Genomic DNA, 23,378 nt, shown 5'->3' with positions numbered 1-23,378 from the left:
TTAGTTTTTATTGCATTTTTAAATATATTAAAAACATAAAAACTTAAAAAATATCGATCACGAGGCGGGATTAGAATCTGGGGCTCGCTATACCGCCATACCGATTTTCGTTGTTTTCAAATAGTTTAGTCTGTATGAATTAAAAAGGATTAGAAGATTGAATCTTTTTCAATCTTTTTATGTTTTTTGTTCTCTGTATGAAAAATGAAAGATTATTGATGTATTTATTTCACATTGAAATCGAATCTAGGTACAATTAGAAATTTTGTACATAATACTTGTTATAATATTATTAGTGTTAATAAAATTTATGGATTTTTCATTTGTATTTTTATTTATTACTAATCGACGCTTCTAAAAATATAAATATAAAAGTCGCTTGTTACGGGGTTTACATCTTCGAAACGGCTGAACCAATTTTTATGTATTTTTAATATGAATTGGGTGGGTAGCAGAATAGATGAATAATCTAGTGGTTTCATAGGATCTCTGCCACTGTCCTTTGAGTTTGTCCACCAAAGAGGTTATAGTGGGTTAGAATCCCACATGCTACTATGTCATCTTGCACATCTACTTTTTCCACCAAAAGCTCTTTTTTTGAGAGTATTTTTTGAAGATGGCCTGGTGACAAAAAAATGTATCTTTTTTTAATCACTAACACTAACTTTTACTTTACCCCAAGGAATAAGGGCCTTCTGGCATAACAGAGCTTTCCGCTAAGATCAGCTAATCATTCCATATAATAAATTTTACAGTATATTTATATAATGACTAGCTGCGCCCCACGGTTTCACGGTAGGAATATCGGGATAAAAAGTTGCCTATATGTTATTCCAGTTGTCCAGCTGTCTACGTACCAAATTTCATTGCAATCGGTTCTGTAGTTTTTGCGTGAAAGAGCAACAAACACACACATCCTTACAAACTTTCGCGTTTATAATATTAGTAGAATATCAACAAAAGTAAATATTAAGTGAAGAAGGTATTCGCAATTTTCATTATAATTCACTTTAAAGTTTTGTGAAGACAACGGAAAGAAAAAAAACTGCATAAATAAAAAATATTGTTTATTATCCTTAATATCTAGTGTTTATACATAAACTATATTATCACAGCCATATTTTGAATTTAAAACTAAACTTCGTTACACATTCACAATATACATTTGGTATATAATATTTAATTAAACTTAATTTAAATAATTATTCGAAGGATATACAATTTCTAGAAATCTAATCGTATTATATGTAATTTACAATTACTCTCATTTTTATATGTTTACATTTTAAATGTTAAAAAAAATAATACAAATATATTATTCAAAATCACGCTTACTTACTTTACGACGGTAAACGTATATATATCGCTTCCAAAAATAGTTTCCAATTTATTATACACATTATTTAAAAGCAGAGAGTGGTATGACAAAAAAAATATTAATTCGTTCTCACTACAGACCTCACATTTGTTTTAAATAAATGTGATAGAAATAAACTTTATATTTTGATAATATTCTATCATTAATAAAATAGTACTTTTATAATAATAATTGAAGATATAATTTTCCGTTTAAACACTGTCGTGAATTAATTACAGCGCCATCTTGTTTTAAATGTCCAACATTTTATTTAAGAATTCGGGCTACAAATAAACATAAACAGATATATGTATATATTATTTTGGTTGCTTATAAAAATTGTAGGTTTAAATTGATTTTACATATCGCTTTAGAAACAACTTCTAAGAACAATCAATTCGCCAATCATTTTCAAAGAAACCGATTAAAACCGGATTTAGTCATTCTTTAAAAAACATTGTAGATATATAGATAGATAATATTCATAGATATAATATATTAACTATAGACACATAGATACCATACACGTTTTATCGGGATGTTTTCTACATCTAATTATTTTAAGCAAATGATTCTGATATAAGCCTAAAATATTATTCAGACAGAGAAATTGGACTTTATTTAATTGATTTAAAGCGTTTTTTAGCATGTACAACTTTATCAAACTAATTCAAACTAGCTGAAGATATCCGTGATTAATGTTACTATTTCAGAGCAGCCATTGTTTTATTACCGATAGAGAAATAATATTCTCATGAACCCAAAATGCCGCTTATTTTTCGTAGAAATAACACATTATTTAGGATATTTTCGATGTATGAGATACAAAAAGCATTTACGAAACCAGACAAGTATTCAAACAATACCATTACAGGAAATTTCTATATCTAGAACTAACGAAAATACAAGACGATTACAATTTCGCTAGCGACTCATATCAATGCCGTTTTTTTATCGCTAGCATAGCTTCATAATACTATGGGGCCAATTATAGATACCTTTTTCATGTGCGTTAAATATTCTAAATCAAATAAAAGTCATACTGTCCCCGGCCGAAGTAGACATAATCAGAGCACCACTTCCTCGCCTGGAGGTCTGTGGAGCAGCACGCGGGGTAGGCGAGTCTGGACTTTGTTAGCTTGGCGCATCTTTGACAGAGGTCTAGGAGCTCGTCCTGTAAAGATAATATTTGTCAAACTTTTGATACCTTAGGTGACATTTATAAGATTAAATGTTCAAGTTAAGATTGTCTATTAATGTGTATATATAAAATAAACTAGAACAAATATTTACATGTACTACTGTAACCATTATATACCATTTATAACTCTAGAACAAATGAATTGGTTTTGATGAAATTTGGTACAGATATATCTTTAGGAAACGGGAACTAAAACCCGGGATAGTGTAAATTGTCCCTCAACTAGTAAATCTAGTCAATGATAAATATAAAAGTAAAAAATGCATGAATCCAGGAAAACAGGTTTTGAATAAACAATAGTTTCATAAAAGCTCTCTATTGAACATTATAAAAACAAAGAGTATACGTGGTAAAAACTTATATCAATACATGTTCGAGCGCACGTACACACCTAACGTAGCTTTATAAACATTATTTTAACATATGAAGATTCATACAAATATTATAAACGCGAAAGTTTGTCAGTATGTTTGCTACTCGTTCACGCAAAAACTTCGGTTAGGATCTATATGAAATTTGGTGCAGAGATAAATTATAGTCTGGATTAGCACATAGGCTACTTTCTAACCGGATACCACGCGAGTGACGCTGTGGGTTACAGTTAGTTACTAATAAAGAAAATATTATGATGAATATATTACATATTAAAATTATATTATTATAGAAACGAATGTTGGTGTATAAACTAGAACAAATCTTTGTTTGTTTGTTGCGCTAATCTCAGAAACTGGTTCGAATTGAAAAATTCTTTGTTCGTTGAATTGTCCATTTATAAAAAAAGGCTACGTAGGTCCGTACGTACGTCTTAAAATAGAATAAAGCAAAGTCGTTTCATCGCGTTTTTATTGCATATTCATGCTTAGATCTTTAAATCAACACAACGGATTTTGATGGGATTTTTTCAATAAATAGATTGATTCAAGAGGAAGGTTTATAAGTATAATAGCGTCTAGAAATTTGCTCCGAATTTAACGCGTGCAAAGCCGCGAGTAAAAGCTAGTAAAACTAAAAAATAGGTCACGTGAATTATATTCACCCATTAAAGACTGGACATAAAAAAGCAATGGTGGCTCAGTGGTGAGGACCTCTGACTTAAAATCGACAAGTCGGGATTCGAGATCAAGTGCGAGAGCTGGAAATGAATTGATTTTTCAATGTATCTGCGCATGTGTAACATCACCACTGCTCAAAAAGAAGAAGAAAAACATCGTGAGGAAACCGGCATGTCCAAAAATCAAAAGTTCGACGACATGTGACATCTGCCATCCCGCACTTCGCCAGCGTGGTGGATTATATCCTGAAACCTCATAGGAAGCCTATGTCCCAACAGTGGGAACATATATGGGCTGATGGTGATGATGATGGTTAAAGGCTGTTCATATTTCATATGAACTAAGACAGATCTCATAAATAATGTATGATAATGTTTATATCATAATTATAACGCTCTATCTTCCATTGATCTTCTGCCTACGAGCATCGGTCAAATATTCTTACTAGCTAAAGATTTTTTTTATGACACCGTCGGCAATAGACCTGTTGGCAACGCCCATAAACTTGTATTTGGAAGTCGATTGTAGACCTTACGCCTCTACAAATGGATTTGCCGACGTATGGATGAATGGATGGATGTTTGTTCTTTCTTTTACGCGAAAATAGCTTATCGTATCTGTATGGAATTTGGTATAGACATAGATCATAGTCTATTAGGACCCTAGAGGGTACTATTTTCCCCGGGTGTCACCCGAGTGACGACGCGGGTTACAGCTAGTAATAATACAAATTTGAAAGTAACATTTTCAATCTATCTATGACTTATTTGCACCTAAACCACTGCACCGATTCGGATGAAATTCAATTCAAGACAGGATAGTTTTTATCCAAGAAATCCCCTGGTAACGGACGGCAATCCATAGAAAACCATCTGTTTATCTTTCCATCGGCTGCGCGATCGAAGCTTCGGGCAGAAAACTAGAAATTTAACAAATGCTATTTCAATTCAGGAATAAATTCCTTCACAATATGAAACTCGACCGAAAACTAAAACGCAGAAATACCACGGTTTCGCGGTACCCAAAACGATAATATTTGACAACGCTGTATATAGCGATAACGAGATAATTATCACTCCAATTAATCAAGTAAGTCAGCGGGTCAATGTCAGTGTTTTGACAATGTGGTCCAATTGTTTCCATCGTTCTATCAATCAAACAAACTGATATCGTTTGTGTATGTATGTTTTAGTAGCCCAAATATCGTGTCTGAGCGAAGTTCTCAAAAGCGATTGAGGTTCTCAAGACGATTGTATTTTTTTGATACTGTTACTCGATAAGTACACGGGTTCTGAACCGAATTATAAAATTATTTTTGGGTTTGATAGAAATTTATTGTTATTTTGGTAAAGTTTAAGAATCGAATAAGTTTTTAATGTGGGGAGTCGAGCACGTTTCGGCAGAAATTGGGCCAGCTCCCACCGGGTTAGTACCACACCCCCACAGAATACCGGCGTGAAATAGTAGCATGCCAATATGTTTCGTACGGCGAGTGGGGAGCCGGATGCCCGTTTCGTCACTCGTCCCAGTCCATACATTCTTTCCAGTCGTCAAATCTTTCCTTTTCCATACCTCTTAAAAGCGGGCAGCGCATCTGCAGAAGCACTGCTTCTGCGAATGTTCCCGGGAGGTGGTGATCGCTTACCATCAGGCGACCCACCAGCTCAGTTGCATGACATAAAAAAGAAAAAAACTTCCTCGCTCCAGGTACCATTCTGTACTATTCTGTCCGCCCGGGCTTCCCCCGTGGTACATATATAGCCTTTAATATAGATGTTTAGATTATACTTACATCTGTGTGACATTCAGCTGACTCCGTGAAAACTCCGCTAGTCTTTGACAACCACGGGGGCATGGCGTTCGATTCTCGGATGAGACTCGATATACAAATTAGCAGGATAATGCTGATGATAGCGATTTTCTGCAAAAAAAGATAGTATTTTTTTTAGTTTCATAGCATTCGAATATATAAATGAATAACTGTTCACCCCGGCTTCGCCCGTGGTACATATAATGGCCTAAGTCACTTAGTGAAGATACAGCTTCCTATTGGTGAAAGAATTTTTCAAATTGGTAAAGTGGTTTTTGTGTAAAAACGTTACAAACACACAAAATATAAAAGCTACCTCTTTATAATACAGTATAGATCAATTTTTAAAGAACAGAAAATCTTCTAAAAAAAAATTATTCTAGTAGTAGTTAATGAATTATTTTACTAGTAAGACATTTTTTTATATAATTAAAGCAGTTAGACACTACTTATAACTAACGCAGTTAGTTATTTCATGTAACAGCACTGTACCTAAGTAATTTTAACATGTTATATCTATATTATATGTTGTATGTATATATGTTGTATGTATATATGTTGTATGTATATATGTTGTATGTATATATGTTGTATGTATATAAATCCCCATACATTCTCCCATTTTGGATTGCAACACAAATTAAGTTTGATATTTTACTTTGACGCATTTGATGACGCATTTGGTCGTTTGCTCCCACACAAAATTAAATGCCCAAGCGCGAGTCGCCGTTTAGCATAAATGATTATTGACAAATAATAAATTCACTTATTATATTTGTAAAATGTCATTTAATAGTGCACAAAAAAGTTTAAATTTATGTTAAAATCATTTGCGTAAAAAGATCAACCCATCTCAAAATGTTTTAAAATAGTCATGTATCTGAACTAAAAACTCTACATTGTTTTATTATAATGTAATACATTAAAATATAACATTATTCATGTTTAAAGAATACGTTTTTTAAAGAAATAGCATAAATTAATAATAATTTAAAATACATAAATAATTGAAACAAGGTATGGTAAAGTAACTAACATCCTTTTCAACTCTTTCACAATTGAGAATGTTTAGCCTCCCCACGTTTTCACTTCAGCAGATAGAACACAAAACCAAATGTCAACTATCAGAATTTTTTCAATGAAAAACAAAAAAACAATCATTTATAAAGCAATCAAATGCTACATAAGCTAAAAATTAATCAACGCTACTAATTAGAATCTAGAACAATTAATTATCCGTCAAATCAATAACAAACATGCAATAATAATTGCCAATGATTTGCAATCAATGTAACCCAATTTCATCATTATCGCATGATAAGTACCATGGGTACCTCCGAACAAACAGAACGATTGTTTATTATATTATGGCATGTCAAAGGTGCTATGATAAACATCTCTTTGTTTCGCATTGACCCAAAAAATAACCTAATTTAGACAATAGAAAACAAGTGTGGCCTAATTTGACCTAATTATTCCTATCTCGGTGTGGACAATGTTGGTTTTTCGTTCTGGTTTTATTTTATGTAATAGCGGGCAGCTGGGGTGGTTGTTCACCTGATGGTAAGCGATCACCACCACCCATGAACATTCGCAGAGGTAGTGCCGCTGCAAATGCCCTGCCCACTTAATAGTAGTAACGTAAGGGATAAGGAAAAGGGAAATTTCTTTACTACCGTCGCAGTAGTAAAGAATTGAACTGGGAAGGGTAAGGAAAAGGATACGGGGTGATAGTAAGACAGTTTGAACGGATTCAGTGCTACAGAGTATAATGAAATACCCATTCTACTACTGCTTCGAAAACCTGCTACTAGAACAATGTTTATTCCTTAATTTAGCAAAGCTAAAGGTTGATATATTTGTAAATACATAATATTTGTACCTAGAAAAACATTGGGAACCTATTTCACACCTGTTTGATTCTGACATGATAGCGTAAAGATTGCCCTAATGGGTAACTATAAACCCTTGTAGATGATGAAATTCTAATCCTTTTCCTTACTATTACTGATATTACATAGATAGTTTATAACCTAGTAATGCGATGAGATTTAAAAAAATAACGAATTTACAATCCAACCAGAGCAGGAAGGATACAGCGTATTTTAAAGGAATGTGCGCTTCATTCGGGTATTCTAAACGGGAAAGTTTATGCGTATTTATAACTTCTCTTTGTCGAGATATAAAACAATTCAATTATAAACAACTAGCCTTACGTCCTCGGCTTCACCCGCATAAAAGGCAAGTTATTCCTAAGGGGATCAAGAATCTAACCTATGTCCAAATTTCAAAATCCGTTCAGAGGTTTAAAGTGTAAAGGCGTAAAGAGAGACATATAGAGAGAATTTATAATTTTATGCGATTTATACGATAAAATTAACAATGAACGCTTTTCGCTTCTATTTTCATTGAAGATACGCGTTCGACAATAATATACAATAATATTTGATATACAAACTAAATATTTTGCCTAATTATTGGGTTACAGAGTGCGCATGCACCGATACTGTTATTGATTGTTTGTCGGCAATCCATCTGTAGACGCGTAAAGTCTGCAATTGTCCTTACGCCTCTCCAAATGTGCATGGGCGGTGGTAGCGCTTACCATCAGGCGATCCACCAGCTTCGTTGCCGACGGTGACATAAAAAAAAATCTTCATGTATCGTTTAAATTATTTATTCAAGTGTTCTGTTAAGTTCTGCTACGGTTAGAGCTTTAATAAGTTCAATCATCATCGCATCAAGGTGCGGATAGCCGTAGATCATTTCATATTGTGTAAATATTTCTCCATTGTTACATTCCATTGGTAGTTTCTCGAAAGTTCTTGCCAGTTTCGAATTTAGATATAACCTTTAATCACAAATCAAATAAATATACATAATTGAATGATTCGACATTTATTTGATTGTATATTTAGATGACAGCTGATATAATCGTTAACAAAATCATAATCTTATAAGGAAACGTTTAGCTGATAAGATAAAGTGAAGGAAAATTCAATACAACCATATTTTCAGGCGTTGCTTTTTAGCGTTTACATTCTTTTTCGAAAATCCTTGAAAATTTTGCCAATGCAATCGTAAAAACATAAAATTTGTATCTTTTCATTTGATTTTAAGCTTTATTATTTATACATAAGATATTAGTTTGAGTAGGTACGCTATTTTTATCAAATATCACCTTATAATTCGAATTGTAGTCCATCGATCAAAAGTAATTATTGATAATTAATTATGTTTGTATTATTTATTGATAACAGCATTGGATTGTAACGGAAATAGCCAATGTGTGGTAATATAAGAAATATACTTTTTTACTCTAGATTGGATACCTGCCTCGAATAGCTAGAATATAGAAGTGTTTAACTTATAGATGTGTTTTAAATAAATTAATGTATTTTCCAAAAGAGTCCCACCATTATTTATTTATTTATACAAATGCTTATATAAAATTAATCTTATGTGCTACAATTTTAGTATGTAAACACCACATACATAAAAAATATCTATATATTTTTATATGAAAAGAAAAAGTATTGTCACTGACTGTCGAAAGTTATTTAATCAAATGCAAAGGATCTATCGACGCACAACCCAAACGACTGGACCGATCGGGCTGCTTTTTGGCATACAGATAGCCACTGTGATTTAGACATCCGCTAACAAAGGATTTTGATAAAAACAACGTCCAAGAATAAAATAGTTGAAAGTTTTTACCATGAAAATTTATTTTGACGAAGCGGGCGAAATCGCGGGCAATGGATAACAAACCATTTATTTGTGCAATCTTTCCTAAAAAATGTTTTATTAATAAAAAATATTAAGTACATAACAATTGAATATGAAAGGTATACGATATTTTTGAGACACGTACTAGATCAAAGAATATTTTGGCTATCCTGTAAATAATATTATATTTTCACATCGCAACAGAGATATTTTATGATATGATTTAATGTCTACAGATAGCTATGGGACTAGGGAGTTACAAAAGCTACTGTTAATGTATCGTCCCATGGAGAGATCCACTATGATATTCCTACGGAATACAGACTTGCTCGGGTAAAACCACGGGGCGCTGCTAATATATCGTAAATTCTCCGTTACGACACGAAAGAAAGACATACAAACAAACTCTCACATGCAGTAATACGGAACCCTGCGTGTGCGCATTTAGATAATAAAATGAGTATACCATTATTTGCATAAAATTATCACATGTCGAATTACAATAGACCGTAAAATGTAATATTTGATAATTAATTAATTTGCGATATTAAAGATAAGATTTTCATAATTTCGGTAGACTGATAGTAAAGTTGCGTTTCTAGATAGAACATACAAATTCGTTCAGCCGTTTTGCGTGAAAGAAACAAACATACATTCTTATATTCTTACAAACTGTCATGTCATATGCAGAATTATAATAATACAGTATAGTAAATTATATCCATTCTTTTTCCTGAACGGACGAACCGATTTTGATTTAGTGATTTAGTATAGTGTTCCAGCCATCTTTTATGAAAATCGGTTAATCGCAGCACTCACTAAGAAATAATTTTTCACAATTCCTTTTTATGTGTATCAAATGTAGATACATGTAAAATACTATATTACGATAAATATCAAATCAAGGAAATATATAATATGTAAATTAAATTAAAAAAAGTTTTTTTAACTTAATTTACATATTTTCCATTACAATAAGGAGTATTCGTTCCAATACCGTATTTGTTTCAGAAAATTCAAATGGCATAAGTAAAATACAATCAAACACACAAACAGTGAATTTTTCTATTACCTTTTTAGACGTATCTTGTTTATATAAAATATATGTGATATCCGTTCCTTGCCCCTTATTATTGTTTACATAGAGTGGGATAAAGAAGTTCATAGAATAATTTAATTTTAAAGCACGTGTTTTTATTTCGTAAACAATAAGTTGAAGACAAAGCGCCTTATACCCTTAGATTGTTCATGCGAAAGTGTTTGTTTGTTTATTTTACGTCGCAATAGTGCGATTTATTGTGGGATTAAATAAGTCCTACTGATATTATAAATGCGAAAGTTTGTAAGGATGTGTGTGTGTTTGTTGCTATTTCACGCAAAAACCACAGAACTGATTGCAATGAAATTTGGTACGTAGACAACTGGACAACTGGAATAACATATAGGCAACTTTTTATTCCGATATTCCAACGGGATAGGGTCTTACGCGAGTGAAACCGCGGGGCGCAGCTAGTATAATATAATTTCTAAAAGCATGCAACAATGATTTAATCACCATTTATATGTGTTTTATATTAACAATCCAATAATAGAATTGAGAATCTCCTCTTTCTTGAAGTCGGTCAAAAATAAGAATGTATCGCCAATTCGGAATCTTAATTCAATTTCTTATTAAACATAATTTTATAATTATCGAAACATGTCGTTATAAATATGCAGCAGAATACTATAAAAAAAAATTCATCCCTCTTTTAAAATTACCTCCTACACTATGTATGCACTTGTAAGTTTAGTATATTGTTATGCATTATCTACCACTTTTCCTCTATTACTTATCCTATATCCAAAGGTTGCCTGGAAGATATCGCTTTTCAGCGCTAAGGCCGCCTGATGTACGGCTCTTTTTTTTGTGTCAATTTTGTTTATGTACGTCCGATTGCTATTTATGTGAGTGCATTAAAGTATTTATTTATTTATCGTGCATTCTTCACTAAATATTATAATAATTATTATATTAATATAATGTTGATAATAATTTTCCTCAATGAGTTGTCAAAACAAATAACAATGAGTTATTTGAAATTGATTTGATAATTTTGACGTTTTGGTGTCATAGTAAATGTAGTAAGCGATGACATTAATACATTATTTGTAACTGATATTGATTGAAAGGGGGTATTGTTTACAAATATTATATCAAAACGCTTTCGTTGTGACTTTTTGTAAATTGAAAATACATATAATAATAGCAGTTTTTTTATTATTTATAAATATTTAAGTATTTTTAACGATTATTCTAATTAATTAATGGTAGCGAAGCGAGTCCTATACTTTCCTACGGTCTGTAATATTCAACCGACTTAAAAAAAAGTAGGAAGTGCAATTGAACTGTAAACCGATTTTGACGATTCTTTTTTTATTTGAATGCCAGTATCTCCCGCACCATTTAAATTTGGTCCAGTTCCAACAGTTAAAAGGCAGTTTTGTTGTTGTTCAAATAATTTTTATGGTATACGTCTCTGGGACCCCTAGAACTTTCGGCTTTGTCATAGCATTTTTCATGTATGTCTTAGATCTCAACTCTATCTTAGCCTCTATAAATAAAATGTATCATTGAAGTCCCATAAATCAATTGAAAATTTGGCTTTTAAGGTGGAAAACTATCCGAACCGACCTAAACCAAATTTTATATTATATCAACATGTTATAAAACTTTAGTCTTCGAGCACCTTTATGTAGAAGAAAATCTTGTGTTTAAGACTCCTAAAAGCATATACACCTACATTATGTCCTACTACTTTAATACTAAGATATTTAATTGTAATTGTTGACTTTTATCGGAATTCCTTGCTTTACCTTCAAAGTAAAAGTTTATAAGTTAAAGTTCGTAAGCTAAAAATATTATTTTTCGTTCTGCCAATCGACGTCTTATGGTTAAATGGTAAGGAGGTTTCTATTGGTCCTTAGTTCGATACTCGGGCCAAAATGATTACAGTATGACAGACGTAGTCACCTACTTGTCCGTAAAGAAAATCGATCAGTGAAACTTTTTAAGTGAATTGCATGTGCCCTTATCCCATAGGGTCACGGGTCTTCGCTCTTTCTACCTAACATAAAATTTAAAGATTTGCAACTAAACATCCACTAGAAAATGTTTTAGGTCTTCATAATACAAACCAAGTAGGTTACGACGGTTCGGAAATCAATCATATTCATTTTACACAATATTGATATCACTACATAATATAAAACAAAGTATCTTTCCGCCGTCTGCGTGTATGTATGTTGAGGTTTTTTTTAGTAGATAGATTCAAGAGGAAGATTGATAATTATATAACATATATACAAACCGGGGCGGATCGTTAGTATAAAATAAAAACTATTACAAAGAACTAATAATGAAAATTTACACAGAAATAACAAGGAACCGCAAGATTAAAAGAGAAACGATTATTATATAATTTAGCGATTATATCTCAAGTGTTATTTAATATTTATCACTATGACATGAAATTTTCTAAATCACTGTGACTTGCGCGATAACACAATAGAAAAAAAGAGAGATCAATCGATAACGAATCACGAGATATATATCTCAACGTGTTAACGTTTATCAAAATCACGTTTCTATTGTGTTCCATTTTACGCGAGTATTCATACAAATAAAATAAAAAAATAAAAATAAAATAAAAAACTAGCTGCTCTGGCTCCGGGTTAGCTCCGGATAGATACCAAATAAAATACAACCTACGGACCGATGCGGTTTTATCTTGGTCAGTTTTTCTCTCTATAAGAACCATCCTTGTGCCTAAACTAAAAATTCAAAAGAAATTTAATTTTTAGTTTTATAGCATTGAAATGCTTTATAAATGAGAAATTTTGAAAGAATAGAAAAAATTTGGCAGGATCACGGGTGGCCGAGAGGCTAGGCGTTGCTACGGTTAGGCAAGAAACGCAGGTTCGAATCCTGCCTCGTGATCAAATTTTTTCTATTCTTTCAAAATTTCTCAAAAGAGATTGCTGAATTGGTCAAGCCTTGAGTTTTCGGCAACACATATGGTGATCCATTCTGATTTATATAGACGACACAGAACTTGGCTTTCTATTGGTAAAAGCATGTTTATGATCGGTTTATCGATCGATCGGTATCGGACCCAACAATGTGACAAACTCACAAACTACTTGTTTTAATAGTATATACTATGGAATAAAAAATAATAATATTTAATAGGAGTGAAATAGAGGCTTGATTTATACGGAAAAGGTTTGTTAAAGTTAACTGAAACCAAATTTATTATTTACAATATTATTTTCCACATATTCATTGATATAACTTCTAATCAAACAGACTTACAAATATCATATAAGTCGATAAGGCCGACTTTTGCTAATTGCTGTAAGTTTTTTCGCCTTTGTATTATGTGTATTTTAACGCAATAGAGAATTTTGTAAAGAAAATTAACATACAGAGTGATTGTGTCATTCGGTCCACTCTAAAAAACTGGATATATTTCGATTCGATTTTTCTATGTTATCAGTTGAAGTTCTTGAGTCACATAATATCGGATAATATGATAGAGTTTTATCATAATTTGTTTTCTACACTCATTATTACAAGCAAAAGTACTATAAAGATTCTCTCGAAGGTATCGAGTTTAACCTGCCTCGCCGACACACACTTGACCGCTATTTAAATTCACCCGTAACTTAACGTTATCAGACACGTCATCTCGCAGTGACTTAAATTCAAGTTCATCTTACTACTGAGATAAATAACCGGAACTTTAAAAATATTGATAACTTATGTTATGGCTGCGCTAGGGTTGTCGATTCACACAAATTGAATTTTTATTTTTTTATTTAAATTATTTTTTTTATTACTTTATGTTTATGCTACCTAAAAATGAATCCAACTTCATAAACATAGAGGTTTGTATGTATATTTGGATGTTTGTTGCGGCTGAAAAAATTAAGAGGCTAATTTAATGCGACTTCTGTTTGTTTGTCTTTCACCTTATGGAGATAGTTAGAGGCTAGAGAGGGACATTGGCTACTTCCGCGGCGAAGCATCTCATACCCAAGGGAAGTTCTAACTTCGCCTTAAATTCTCATAAAGAAATAATATTTAATATTAAAAAGAGAAATAAACCTATCACGACAGGATATATGCTAATAATATAAAATGTATTTTTAATATGAAAGGTATTAAAAAATAAGTGTGTAAGAACAACGGTTGAAAAAAAACAGAAAAATCAACAATAATTAAAGACTTATTGACGATTTTTGTCTCATGATATTTTCACATTTGACCTCAACAACACGTAGCGTAAACATGTATACAGATTCTGAACTAAAAAGATTATAAAGTTTCTTATTAAACAGTTTTTTAGCTTTATAATAAACAGACAAATAACAGTCCGCCCCGGCTTCGCCCGTGGTACATATATAACCTCAGTCATCAGTCAGTATGTCACTCAGTGAAGATGCAACTTTCTAATGGTGAATGAATTTTTGAAATCGGTCCAGTGGTTTTTGTGTCAAAACATTACAAACATACATACAAAAACACAAATGTTTCCTCTTCATTATGTTATTATTTCCGTATACTCCTTTAATTTAATGAATATCGTTTTGTAAAGGCAAAACTAATCTCTAAAAGGTATCTATATATAAATCTTTCGCTTTGTAGGTGGCCACTGGCACCAAGACAGAATACATATAATAATTGTTAAAAATAACTAAATTATCTTCAAATTATCGAAACTAGAGCGAATTTAAATGGGGTTACATGTAACACCAGGCACCAGCTTACGAATAATTAAAGAACCATCAATATCGGTTTATCCAGTCGGAAGTTCTGAGGTACTAAAGCCAATAAAATACAGTTGTACGATAACCCTCTTTTGAAGTAGCTTGAAAAGCAGCAAATAAAGATTATGTTGATACTTGTTAAATAATTTTTCCCGGTCAGCTGAAGCTTTGCGTATCTTCACGATATAAAGTGTAATATCAGAATCCGATGCGTATTTTAAATCAATTAAATATAAAGCAGAGGGGTAGGACTAATTATGGCAGATTTAAATTCAATTACCTACATAAGTGACCTCTAATGTTTTCTTTCCTTTTATGTGTGTGTCCATAAACGTGTTTTCTTTCTTTCTTTCTAGATATAGACCAAACACTGATTTAATTTAACCTTTTACGAGAAGTTGTTTATTTATAGTTATAATACAGTAGTCTACTAGTAACAGAATTGTTTACAAATCCCATTTATCTAAATCATCTGTTTTCATTTAATTATGTTATAGTTTATTAAACGGACACGAATGAAATCTGCTGATACTGTAAGAAATACGTTACGGTTAAAAACAAATATGTTTAATGATTTATAACCGAAATAAAAAATAATTAACCAACACGAAAAAAGGTGTGATTCTTTTGTGTTTGATAGAAAATTATCGTCATATTGTGGTCCGGAGGAGTTCCTCCCTCCCTTCAAGGGACGCTGATGACCGTTTTTGTACAAAAGCTATCTCTTTTTCTTTAAATTCTGATCTGAATTTCAATTTGACTTTATATGTAGAAAGTGCTTTCCGAACTAGTGCTAATTGTTTTATGACGATTCGAAAGTGCTTCTTTAAGAAGTCTAATTGAATAAATAAATGAAATATATGAATTGAAAAAGTGGCCAAATTCAATTAGCTTGTATAGAATCTAGATTTTTAAATTAACTGGAATTAAATAACCGTCAAAAAGTGATTATTTGTGTTTTAGCTGTAGGTAGCAAATATATACATTTCAAATATATATATCCTAATAATAAGAGCTAGTCTGAACAGCAATTTTTAACTTATATGATCTAGATTTTAGAGTTTAGTTATTATAAGTTCACATTGAGACAGAAAATAATTATAACGTTGCTTATATTTTATCGTAGTTCAATGATCATTAAAATTTATTTCATTAGTTATTATTTTGTTTGTTTCATTTCAGTCAATTTATAACTGTAATATGTTTGAACATTTAACAGTATGATATAAACAAAAGTTAGTTATAAGTTGATTTATATTAATAATAATTAATAATAAATTTATGCATATAGAATAAAAACAATTCATTAAATTGCACCAGGGTTTCCAATTAAAATATTATTATAACATCCGACGAGCTTTTAATACGTTGGTTAAAATGGTCACGTTAACTACAAAATACCGTCAGACTCATTAATTATATATTAATTATATACAAAAGAAATGTCTAACGAAAAACAGATCAAAACAACAGGGTTGTAACTACCTCACCATATAACCTTAATTTAGTCCGCAAAAACAAAAACATCGTTCACATAAAACGATAGGCAATACATACGGGATTGATAGATGTCGCCATTGTCCGAGCACAACACACCACCACACCGATCTGCTAAGAATCCTGAACGACTGTGAGAAGTAATGTTGATAATAATGTATACTTATAATATACAGATAACGCCGAAACACATCCAACGTGCGTGCTTATTTTGTGATATCGATAAATTCAACATTCCGCCATTTTTGCGAGGTGGAAAAGGTAATGCAATTATGTTTATCGGGCCGAATCTAGCCGTGCAACGGACGTGGAGTTTGTTCAAGATATAGTTAAGAGATTTATTTAAATATAACACAAGTAAAATAGACAAATAGATAACTAATGTTAGAAAAACAATTAATAACGAAGCTAAGGCGGGAATGGAAATAATACGAAAAGTTCTACATGCTAAAAAGGTAAAATGGCTATATAAAGCTTAGGTTAATTAATCTAACAATTTAATCAATAAAAATTATTTTCAATTAGCGTTAACGTTACAATATTATAATGGTATGTTTACAATGTGGTAACTCGACTGCTTATATATACCTAAATAAATCTATTTATATAAAACACTAATATTATGAATGATAAAGTTTGTTTGTTTGGATGTCCGTCAATCACGCTGAAACTACTCAACAGATGAGAAATCATTAAAGAAAAGAAAAAATTTGATCACGAGGCGAGATTCGAACTCGCGTCTTTTGCCATACCGTAGCAACATATTGTGCCTAGCCTCTCGGCCACCCGAGACCTTTTCTGAAAACACAAGGTCTATGGACGGAAAGCTAGTAAGCTTATAAATTTGTTATAAAACACACAATCGACATATTAACATTTCGTTTATAATAAATTATTCAAAGGTAAATAGTTGAGGAGTAGAAAAAAATAATAAAAATGTTATTATATATGTAAGGCTCCATATTTGATTTACCTTATTTCTTTCCAATCTTAACTACTAGATTACGAATTGTACGGTTTATTAGTTTCTAATATTCGATTATTTATTAGTAAGAATTAACCTTAACCACTAGATTATTTGCTCAGGTAACCACTGCATCAAAGAAGCTAATATATTTTGATGACTTTTATATTAACATCTGAAATAGACTTAGTATAATTGTTTTCCTTACATGCAAGCGGAAGGTCCCGACTTCGGTCGTGGTACCTTTATACCCTATAGCAATCAATGATCACGCACATATGCAACGGTGAAAGGATTTTAGCAATCGACCCAGTATTTACTGAGATTAACCCAAACATACAAACTGTTCAGTTTTATATGAGCTGACCCGGCAAACGCTGTTCTGCCTTACTTTTAACCTTTAGGAGTAAGAAAAATAGATGATGGCCGATTCTCAGACATACCCAGTATGCGCACAAAATTTCATAACATTCGGTCCAGCCGTTTCGGAGGAGTTTGGTAACTATAATTGTGGCACGGGAATTTTATATATAAGAAGTATAGATTTACATAATCACTAGAGATAAAACCTAGGTCATATCTAATAATAGATGAAAGCCAGACGGAATCTTTGTTTATCGTATGACTAGAAAATGCGGAAACGTCGCGGCTACTAACATCCATCAGCATTCGCAGAGGTCTGAGGTCTGTGCCTGTGCGAATGTTCACGGGCGGTGGTGATCGCTTACCAAGCCATCCATCAGCTAAGTTGCCCGCTATGACAAAGAAAAGTTGTTTTCTTTGGACACAGTTACTTTTATGGTTTACTTTGGACGCTCTTTCGAGAGGTTTCTGTTGCCCGCTGTAAATGCTCGTAAGATTTATATAAAAACAAGGATAATAAATGAATAGTTATAGTAATACTTACTACAAATTTTCCTTGGCATTACCAAAGGTCAAAAGACGATCAGGGCGAAGCAGGAATTATGATGTTATCAAACTTTATCAGTGAAATAATATTGATACGAGAGAGCGCTCCACGTGGTCTGTGTTTATTACCGTCATTAAATCGATTGGACTGAGAGAAATCCTTAATTTGATGAAATATGGAAAAATAAATGTAACAGAAGCAATTGACTTGAAAAGAACTTGTCTATTAAATGTTGAAATGATCAAATGAATTTACAGTTTGCTAGCTGAGCTGGCAAACGCTGTTCTGCCTTTCTCTTATCATTTAGGGGTATGAAAAATAGATGTTGACCGATTCTCAGACCTACCCGATATGTACACAAAATTTCATGAGTATCGGTCCAGCCGTTTTAGAGGAGTATGGTAACTAACATTGTGACACGAGTTTTTTAAATATATAGAGACAGGGATTATTTCATTTCTCTGCAATGTAAAAATAATTCCATTTTTCTATCTATCTGCCTCTTCTTCACGCTTAAGCAACTGAACCGATATGGGTGAAATATAATTGGAGATCGGAGAAAGAAAACACACGGAAACGATTTTTTTTTTATTACGCGAACGAAGCCGCAGATGTAACGCTAGTATAAAATATGTTAGTTAAATGACTTGAATTTATGTTGGTGTACACATATTTAAACACACTAAGTACTTTTATGGTAGAGCATCAATACCACTATTTTTTATGTCACAACGGACAGTTGAGCTGGTGGTTCGCCTGATGGTAAGCGATCACCACCGCCCATGAACATTCACAGTGATAGTGCCTCTACGAATGCGCTGTCCGCTTTGAAGGGAATGGGATAAAAAAAAGGATGCACTGGAAAGTAGGAATGTACTGGGAAAGGTTAGGGAAAGGAACCGGGCCTCCGGCACTACGCACATGTCCACCTGTCCATAGTGTTTCTCCGATAGTATTTCAAATACATAACTGATACCATATACCCGATACGTTAGTACGTAAATAGATAGAATATTTTTACTAAAAACCGATTAAATGTGATAAAACACGAAGGAAAACATGCAAAATTAATAACAACAACCGGTGAACGACCACTCATGTTTTGTCTAGCGATAGAGAGCGTGAGTCATCAAGAACTTGCCAATCTATTTAGTACGTTCTTTATTTACGAATAGCTCAGTGTAAACCGTCGTCAAATTTATTATCATCATCATCAGCCCATATATGTTCCCACTGCTGGGACACAGGCCTCCTATGAGGGTACAGGCCATAATCCAACACGCTGGCCAAGTGCGGGTTGGCAGATGTCACATGTCGTCGAACTTTTGATTCTTGGACATGCCGGTTTCCTCACGATGTTTACCTTCACCGTTTTAAGCAGTGGTGATGTAATCCACATGTGCAGATAAATTGAAAAATCAATTTATTTCCTGCACGCTCGCCCCGGTCTCGAACCTCGACTTATCGATTTTGAAGTCCGAGGTTCTCACCACTGAGCCACCACTGACTGCTTTTTATAGTGGAATTTATTATAGTGGACTTCTTTTAAAGCGTTTTTGCAGCTTCATTGCATATAGAGGTGATTTATCAGCGGAAAAGTTTCTACAGAGAAGAGACGGCAAGAAACTCTGTTGTGACTCTTTTCGATTCACAAAGGACTTATAGAAATGTGAAATGCATATGCCCCATACTCCATAAGTGGACACGGAATTATGTAAGAAATTTCCTTCTGAATACAACGCGTTTTCCCTAGTCTACTACTACTACTACTTGTAACAATGGCGTTTACTTACAACCAGTTCTAACTGGGGAAAACGCGTTGTGTATTGATCATGACATCGAAGAAATTATCTTCTTACATTCGTCCAAAATTACCAAAAAAAATGTTCAATGAGCAAAATGTTATTGAAGAAGAAGAAAGAAAAAAAGCAAAACATTTATTTTGACACAGACATACACACACACAACAGATCATAACAGACACAGAAGCATACAATAAATCAAAAAAAAAATAAGAGAAAAAAAAATTAACGGCTACACTTAACAATTAGGTGTGGCTGCGTGTGCCAAAAAGGGATGCCACTCAGGAAACCATTGATATATCAGGAATTTGTGAAACTAGCACTATGAATTCCTTGTTATTTCTTTTTCACGATCACGTCAAGGAAACAAATGTGGCCAGACAGTCAGCGAGACATATCTATATATAGGCGTAATTGTATCTTGATTACTTTGCAATTAAATTATTCTGGGATTATTATCGAGGAATTATTTCTGTTTAAGGTCACAGAAGGACAAGAAATGGTAATAAACTAGCTTATGCCCGGCTTCGCACGCGGTTTAATTCGAAGTAGTTTTAAAAGAAGTCCACTATAACCTTCCTCTTGAATCAGTCTATTTATTTAAAAAAACCCACATCAAAATCCGTTGTGTGGTTTTAAAAAGTTGCTAAAAAAATCCTTTTAACAAGAAACTAAATCGTGTTCTAATTGTTGGACGAACTTAATGGAATCACGAGGGAGGTAGTTTATACTAATATTATAACGCTGAAAAGTTTGTTTGTATAGTTGCACGCGATAATCTCAGGAACTACTGATTTGATTTGAAAAATTCTTTCAGTTTTAGATAGCCCATTTACTATCAGAAAGATAGGCTATGTATGTACCACGGCGAAGCCGAGGCAGATCGCTAGTTTTCAAATAAAAAAGAATCATCAAAACTTTTCACCGAAAGTTCTGAGATAAGTAGCCAAAAAAAATTTAAATTAAAAACCTCCCCCTTTTTATGAAGTCGGTCGAAATGTAAAATAGTTAATTATAGACATTACACGCCTTGGATAACGAGTGTGTAAAAAAAAATATTTTGGCCATCATTTAGTTTTATGCAAAACTAGCTGCGCCCCATGGTTTCACCCGCGTAAGTCCGAATCCCGTAAGAATATCTGGATAAAAAGTTGCCTATATGTTATTCCAGCTGTCCAGCTGTCTACGTACCAAATTTCATTGCAATCGGTTCTGTAGTCTTTTGCGTGAAAAAGCAGCAAACACACACATCCTTACAAACTTTCGCATTTATAATATTAGTAGGATTTTCTTTTGTTTATAGTGATACAATTATAATTGACTTCACGAAACAAAAATTAAAAGAAAATCAAGAACAGTCAGATCGATGGCTTCTTTTTCGGTTGATAGCGACAGCTCAAATTAAAGTTATTGTTTATCAGCCGCTACTTCCCCGTGACTTCAGCTAAAAATAGCAGATAACGCGAGTGTAAAATAACAAAAAAGTTGATTAAATTTTACATTTACATACATTCGATGTATTAATTAGCTGCCGTGGTCGTACTTTTCCATTGTTGTTCAGAAAGTGACTTAATATTTCATACGAATGTATATTAAATTGATTGACCGAACACTGGTTGACATCTCAGTGTTCATTTGGAGATAATGCAGCCTCAGCAAACATGAATAACAATGTGAGTTATTGGTTGCCTGGCGGATATATCACGCTTTTATTAGCTTCACCTGTTTGTTTGTATGTTTACATTTAGACTCGATTTTAACGCACTTTAAATAGAGATTTAATACGTTGAATACTTACCGAGGATAGTTTATCTATTTATCCTGATTTCTTAATCAGTTTATAAAGTATCCTCGGGATCACGAGGGTTTAAATAATTTCATTGCATATACCTTCGCTAATGAGACAATTTAGTATGCTGATTCTATCATTATCGTGTTTTTTAGTTTTATTTGACTATATTTATTTGTTTTTCTTTGTCATCTTATTTTTAGCTTTTCAAAGTTGAAGTAGGTCTGAAATTGTTACCGGGATGAGGGAGACCAAATGAATCTGTCACTTGTATCTCAAGTGTACTTTTGTATCTATTTGCATGTACTTTTTTGGATAAGATTATAAATAGTCGGTAGCGATAACTCGTGGTTGAACTGTTATCATATTATTTTTAAATATACTCGTATATCACGTTACACTAAAATTCGTTATTTGATTAAGATTTGACGTGTTTTCCCTTGTAAGAGCTAGCTGCAACAAAGATTTAGTTACAATTAGTTCTAACTAGGGAAAACGCAATGTAACGAAAAACGAAGTTTAGCTGTAACATATATTACCTCCTTGTATTTTCACTGCATGCTCGACTCCCACAATAAATAACTTTCTCACCAAATAAGTGTTTTTCTTTTTGTTATTTGTAACGAAACTCTTCCTAAATGAAAACATCGATTATTTGTGTATGTTGCAGGCAAATTGCATAAACTCGCCGTTTACAAAGTCGTCAGTTTGTGGAACTTTGTATTATGCCGCGAATTAGTAATATAAATAGTTATGTCAGTTTTATATTAAATTAAAATATCCTAGAAACAGCAATATGTACCTTACATGTAAACACAACAAAATAAACTAATTCGAAAATTAACATTTTGGCGCTACTAATGTTGTTTTTTTTTTCAATTCTCATCATGTACCCAAATGTTGTCTGGTAGATATCGCAGGCTATGACTGCCTATTGTACCATTTGTGTCTTTTCTCATATGTATTTATTTGTTGTGTAAATTATGGTACAATAAAGAATGTAAATAAGTAAACAAACATGAGCAATTATAAAATTACAATTTGAAAGTCGTTTTTCGAGCCTTGCAAAAAGAAAGAAATTTCTCTTCTCAACAAAGAATGCTTTCAAACCAGCTCAAACTAGCTAGCTAAAGTGATATTTAGTTAGGGCAATGGCTTATCTGTTTAAAAAATGTCAACAAAATCATTTCAATCGTTCTTGCTTGACAGAGATTCTACTTTACATACGTGGAAACTGGTAAATACCAGAATGAAATCTCATATTAAAATCAGAGGACCATTTATTTTATAAGTTAGAAAAAAACCGCGGGTATGGGAAGTTTTACCACACTAAAGTGTAGCCTATATTACTGTAGCCTGTACTTCTAGCTACCTCCAGACACAGACAGATATTATAAAAGATAGAGAAAAATAATTTCCTTAATCATTTTCTTTTATTATATAATACGAGCTGTGA

The 23,378-nt window shown here is 32.6% G+C and overlaps 1 protein-coding gene across 1 annotated transcript; it reads right to left on the bottom strand.

The window, feature by feature from the left end:
* Positions 1–2,346: 2,346 nt before the first annotated feature.
* LOC119836102 lies at positions 2,347–16,571 on the bottom strand. The gene is made up of 3 exons (XM_038361344.1): positions 16,518–16,571; positions 5,403–5,531; positions 2,347–2,531 (listed from the first exon to the last, which is right to left on the bottom strand). Exons 1-3 carry the CDS (start codon positions 16,536–16,538, stop codon positions 2,379–2,381), a joined length of 303 nt encoding a protein of 100 aa, XP_038217272.1. The 5' UTR covers positions 16,539–16,571; the 3' UTR covers positions 2,347–2,378.
* Positions 16,572–23,378: the final 6,807 nt, after the last annotated feature.

The sequence above is a fragment of the Zerene cesonia genome, chromosome 22, assembly GCF_012273895.1.
Source record: "Zerene cesonia ecotype Mississippi chromosome 22, Zerene_cesonia_1.1, whole genome shotgun sequence".
Taxonomy (NCBI): Eukaryota; Metazoa; Arthropoda; class Insecta; order Lepidoptera; family Pieridae; genus Zerene; species Zerene cesonia.
This window is presented reverse-complemented; position numbering and strand designations above follow the sequence as displayed.

What these genes read in the sequence shown, in the direction of transcription:
- LOC119836102 (XM_038361344.1), bottom strand. Translation starts at nt 16,538, where the DNA reads ATGGCGACATCTATCAATCCC. An exon ending in TGGCGACATCTATCAATCCC is followed by an intron (nt 5,532 to 16,517) that starts GTATGTATTGCC and finishes CTTTTTTTGCAG; the next exon opens with AAAATCGCTATCATCAGCAT. An exon ending in CAGCTGAATGTCACACAGAT is followed by an intron (nt 2,532 to 5,402) that starts GTAAGTATAATC and finishes TTATCTTTACAG; the next exon opens with GACGAGCTCCTAGACCTCTG.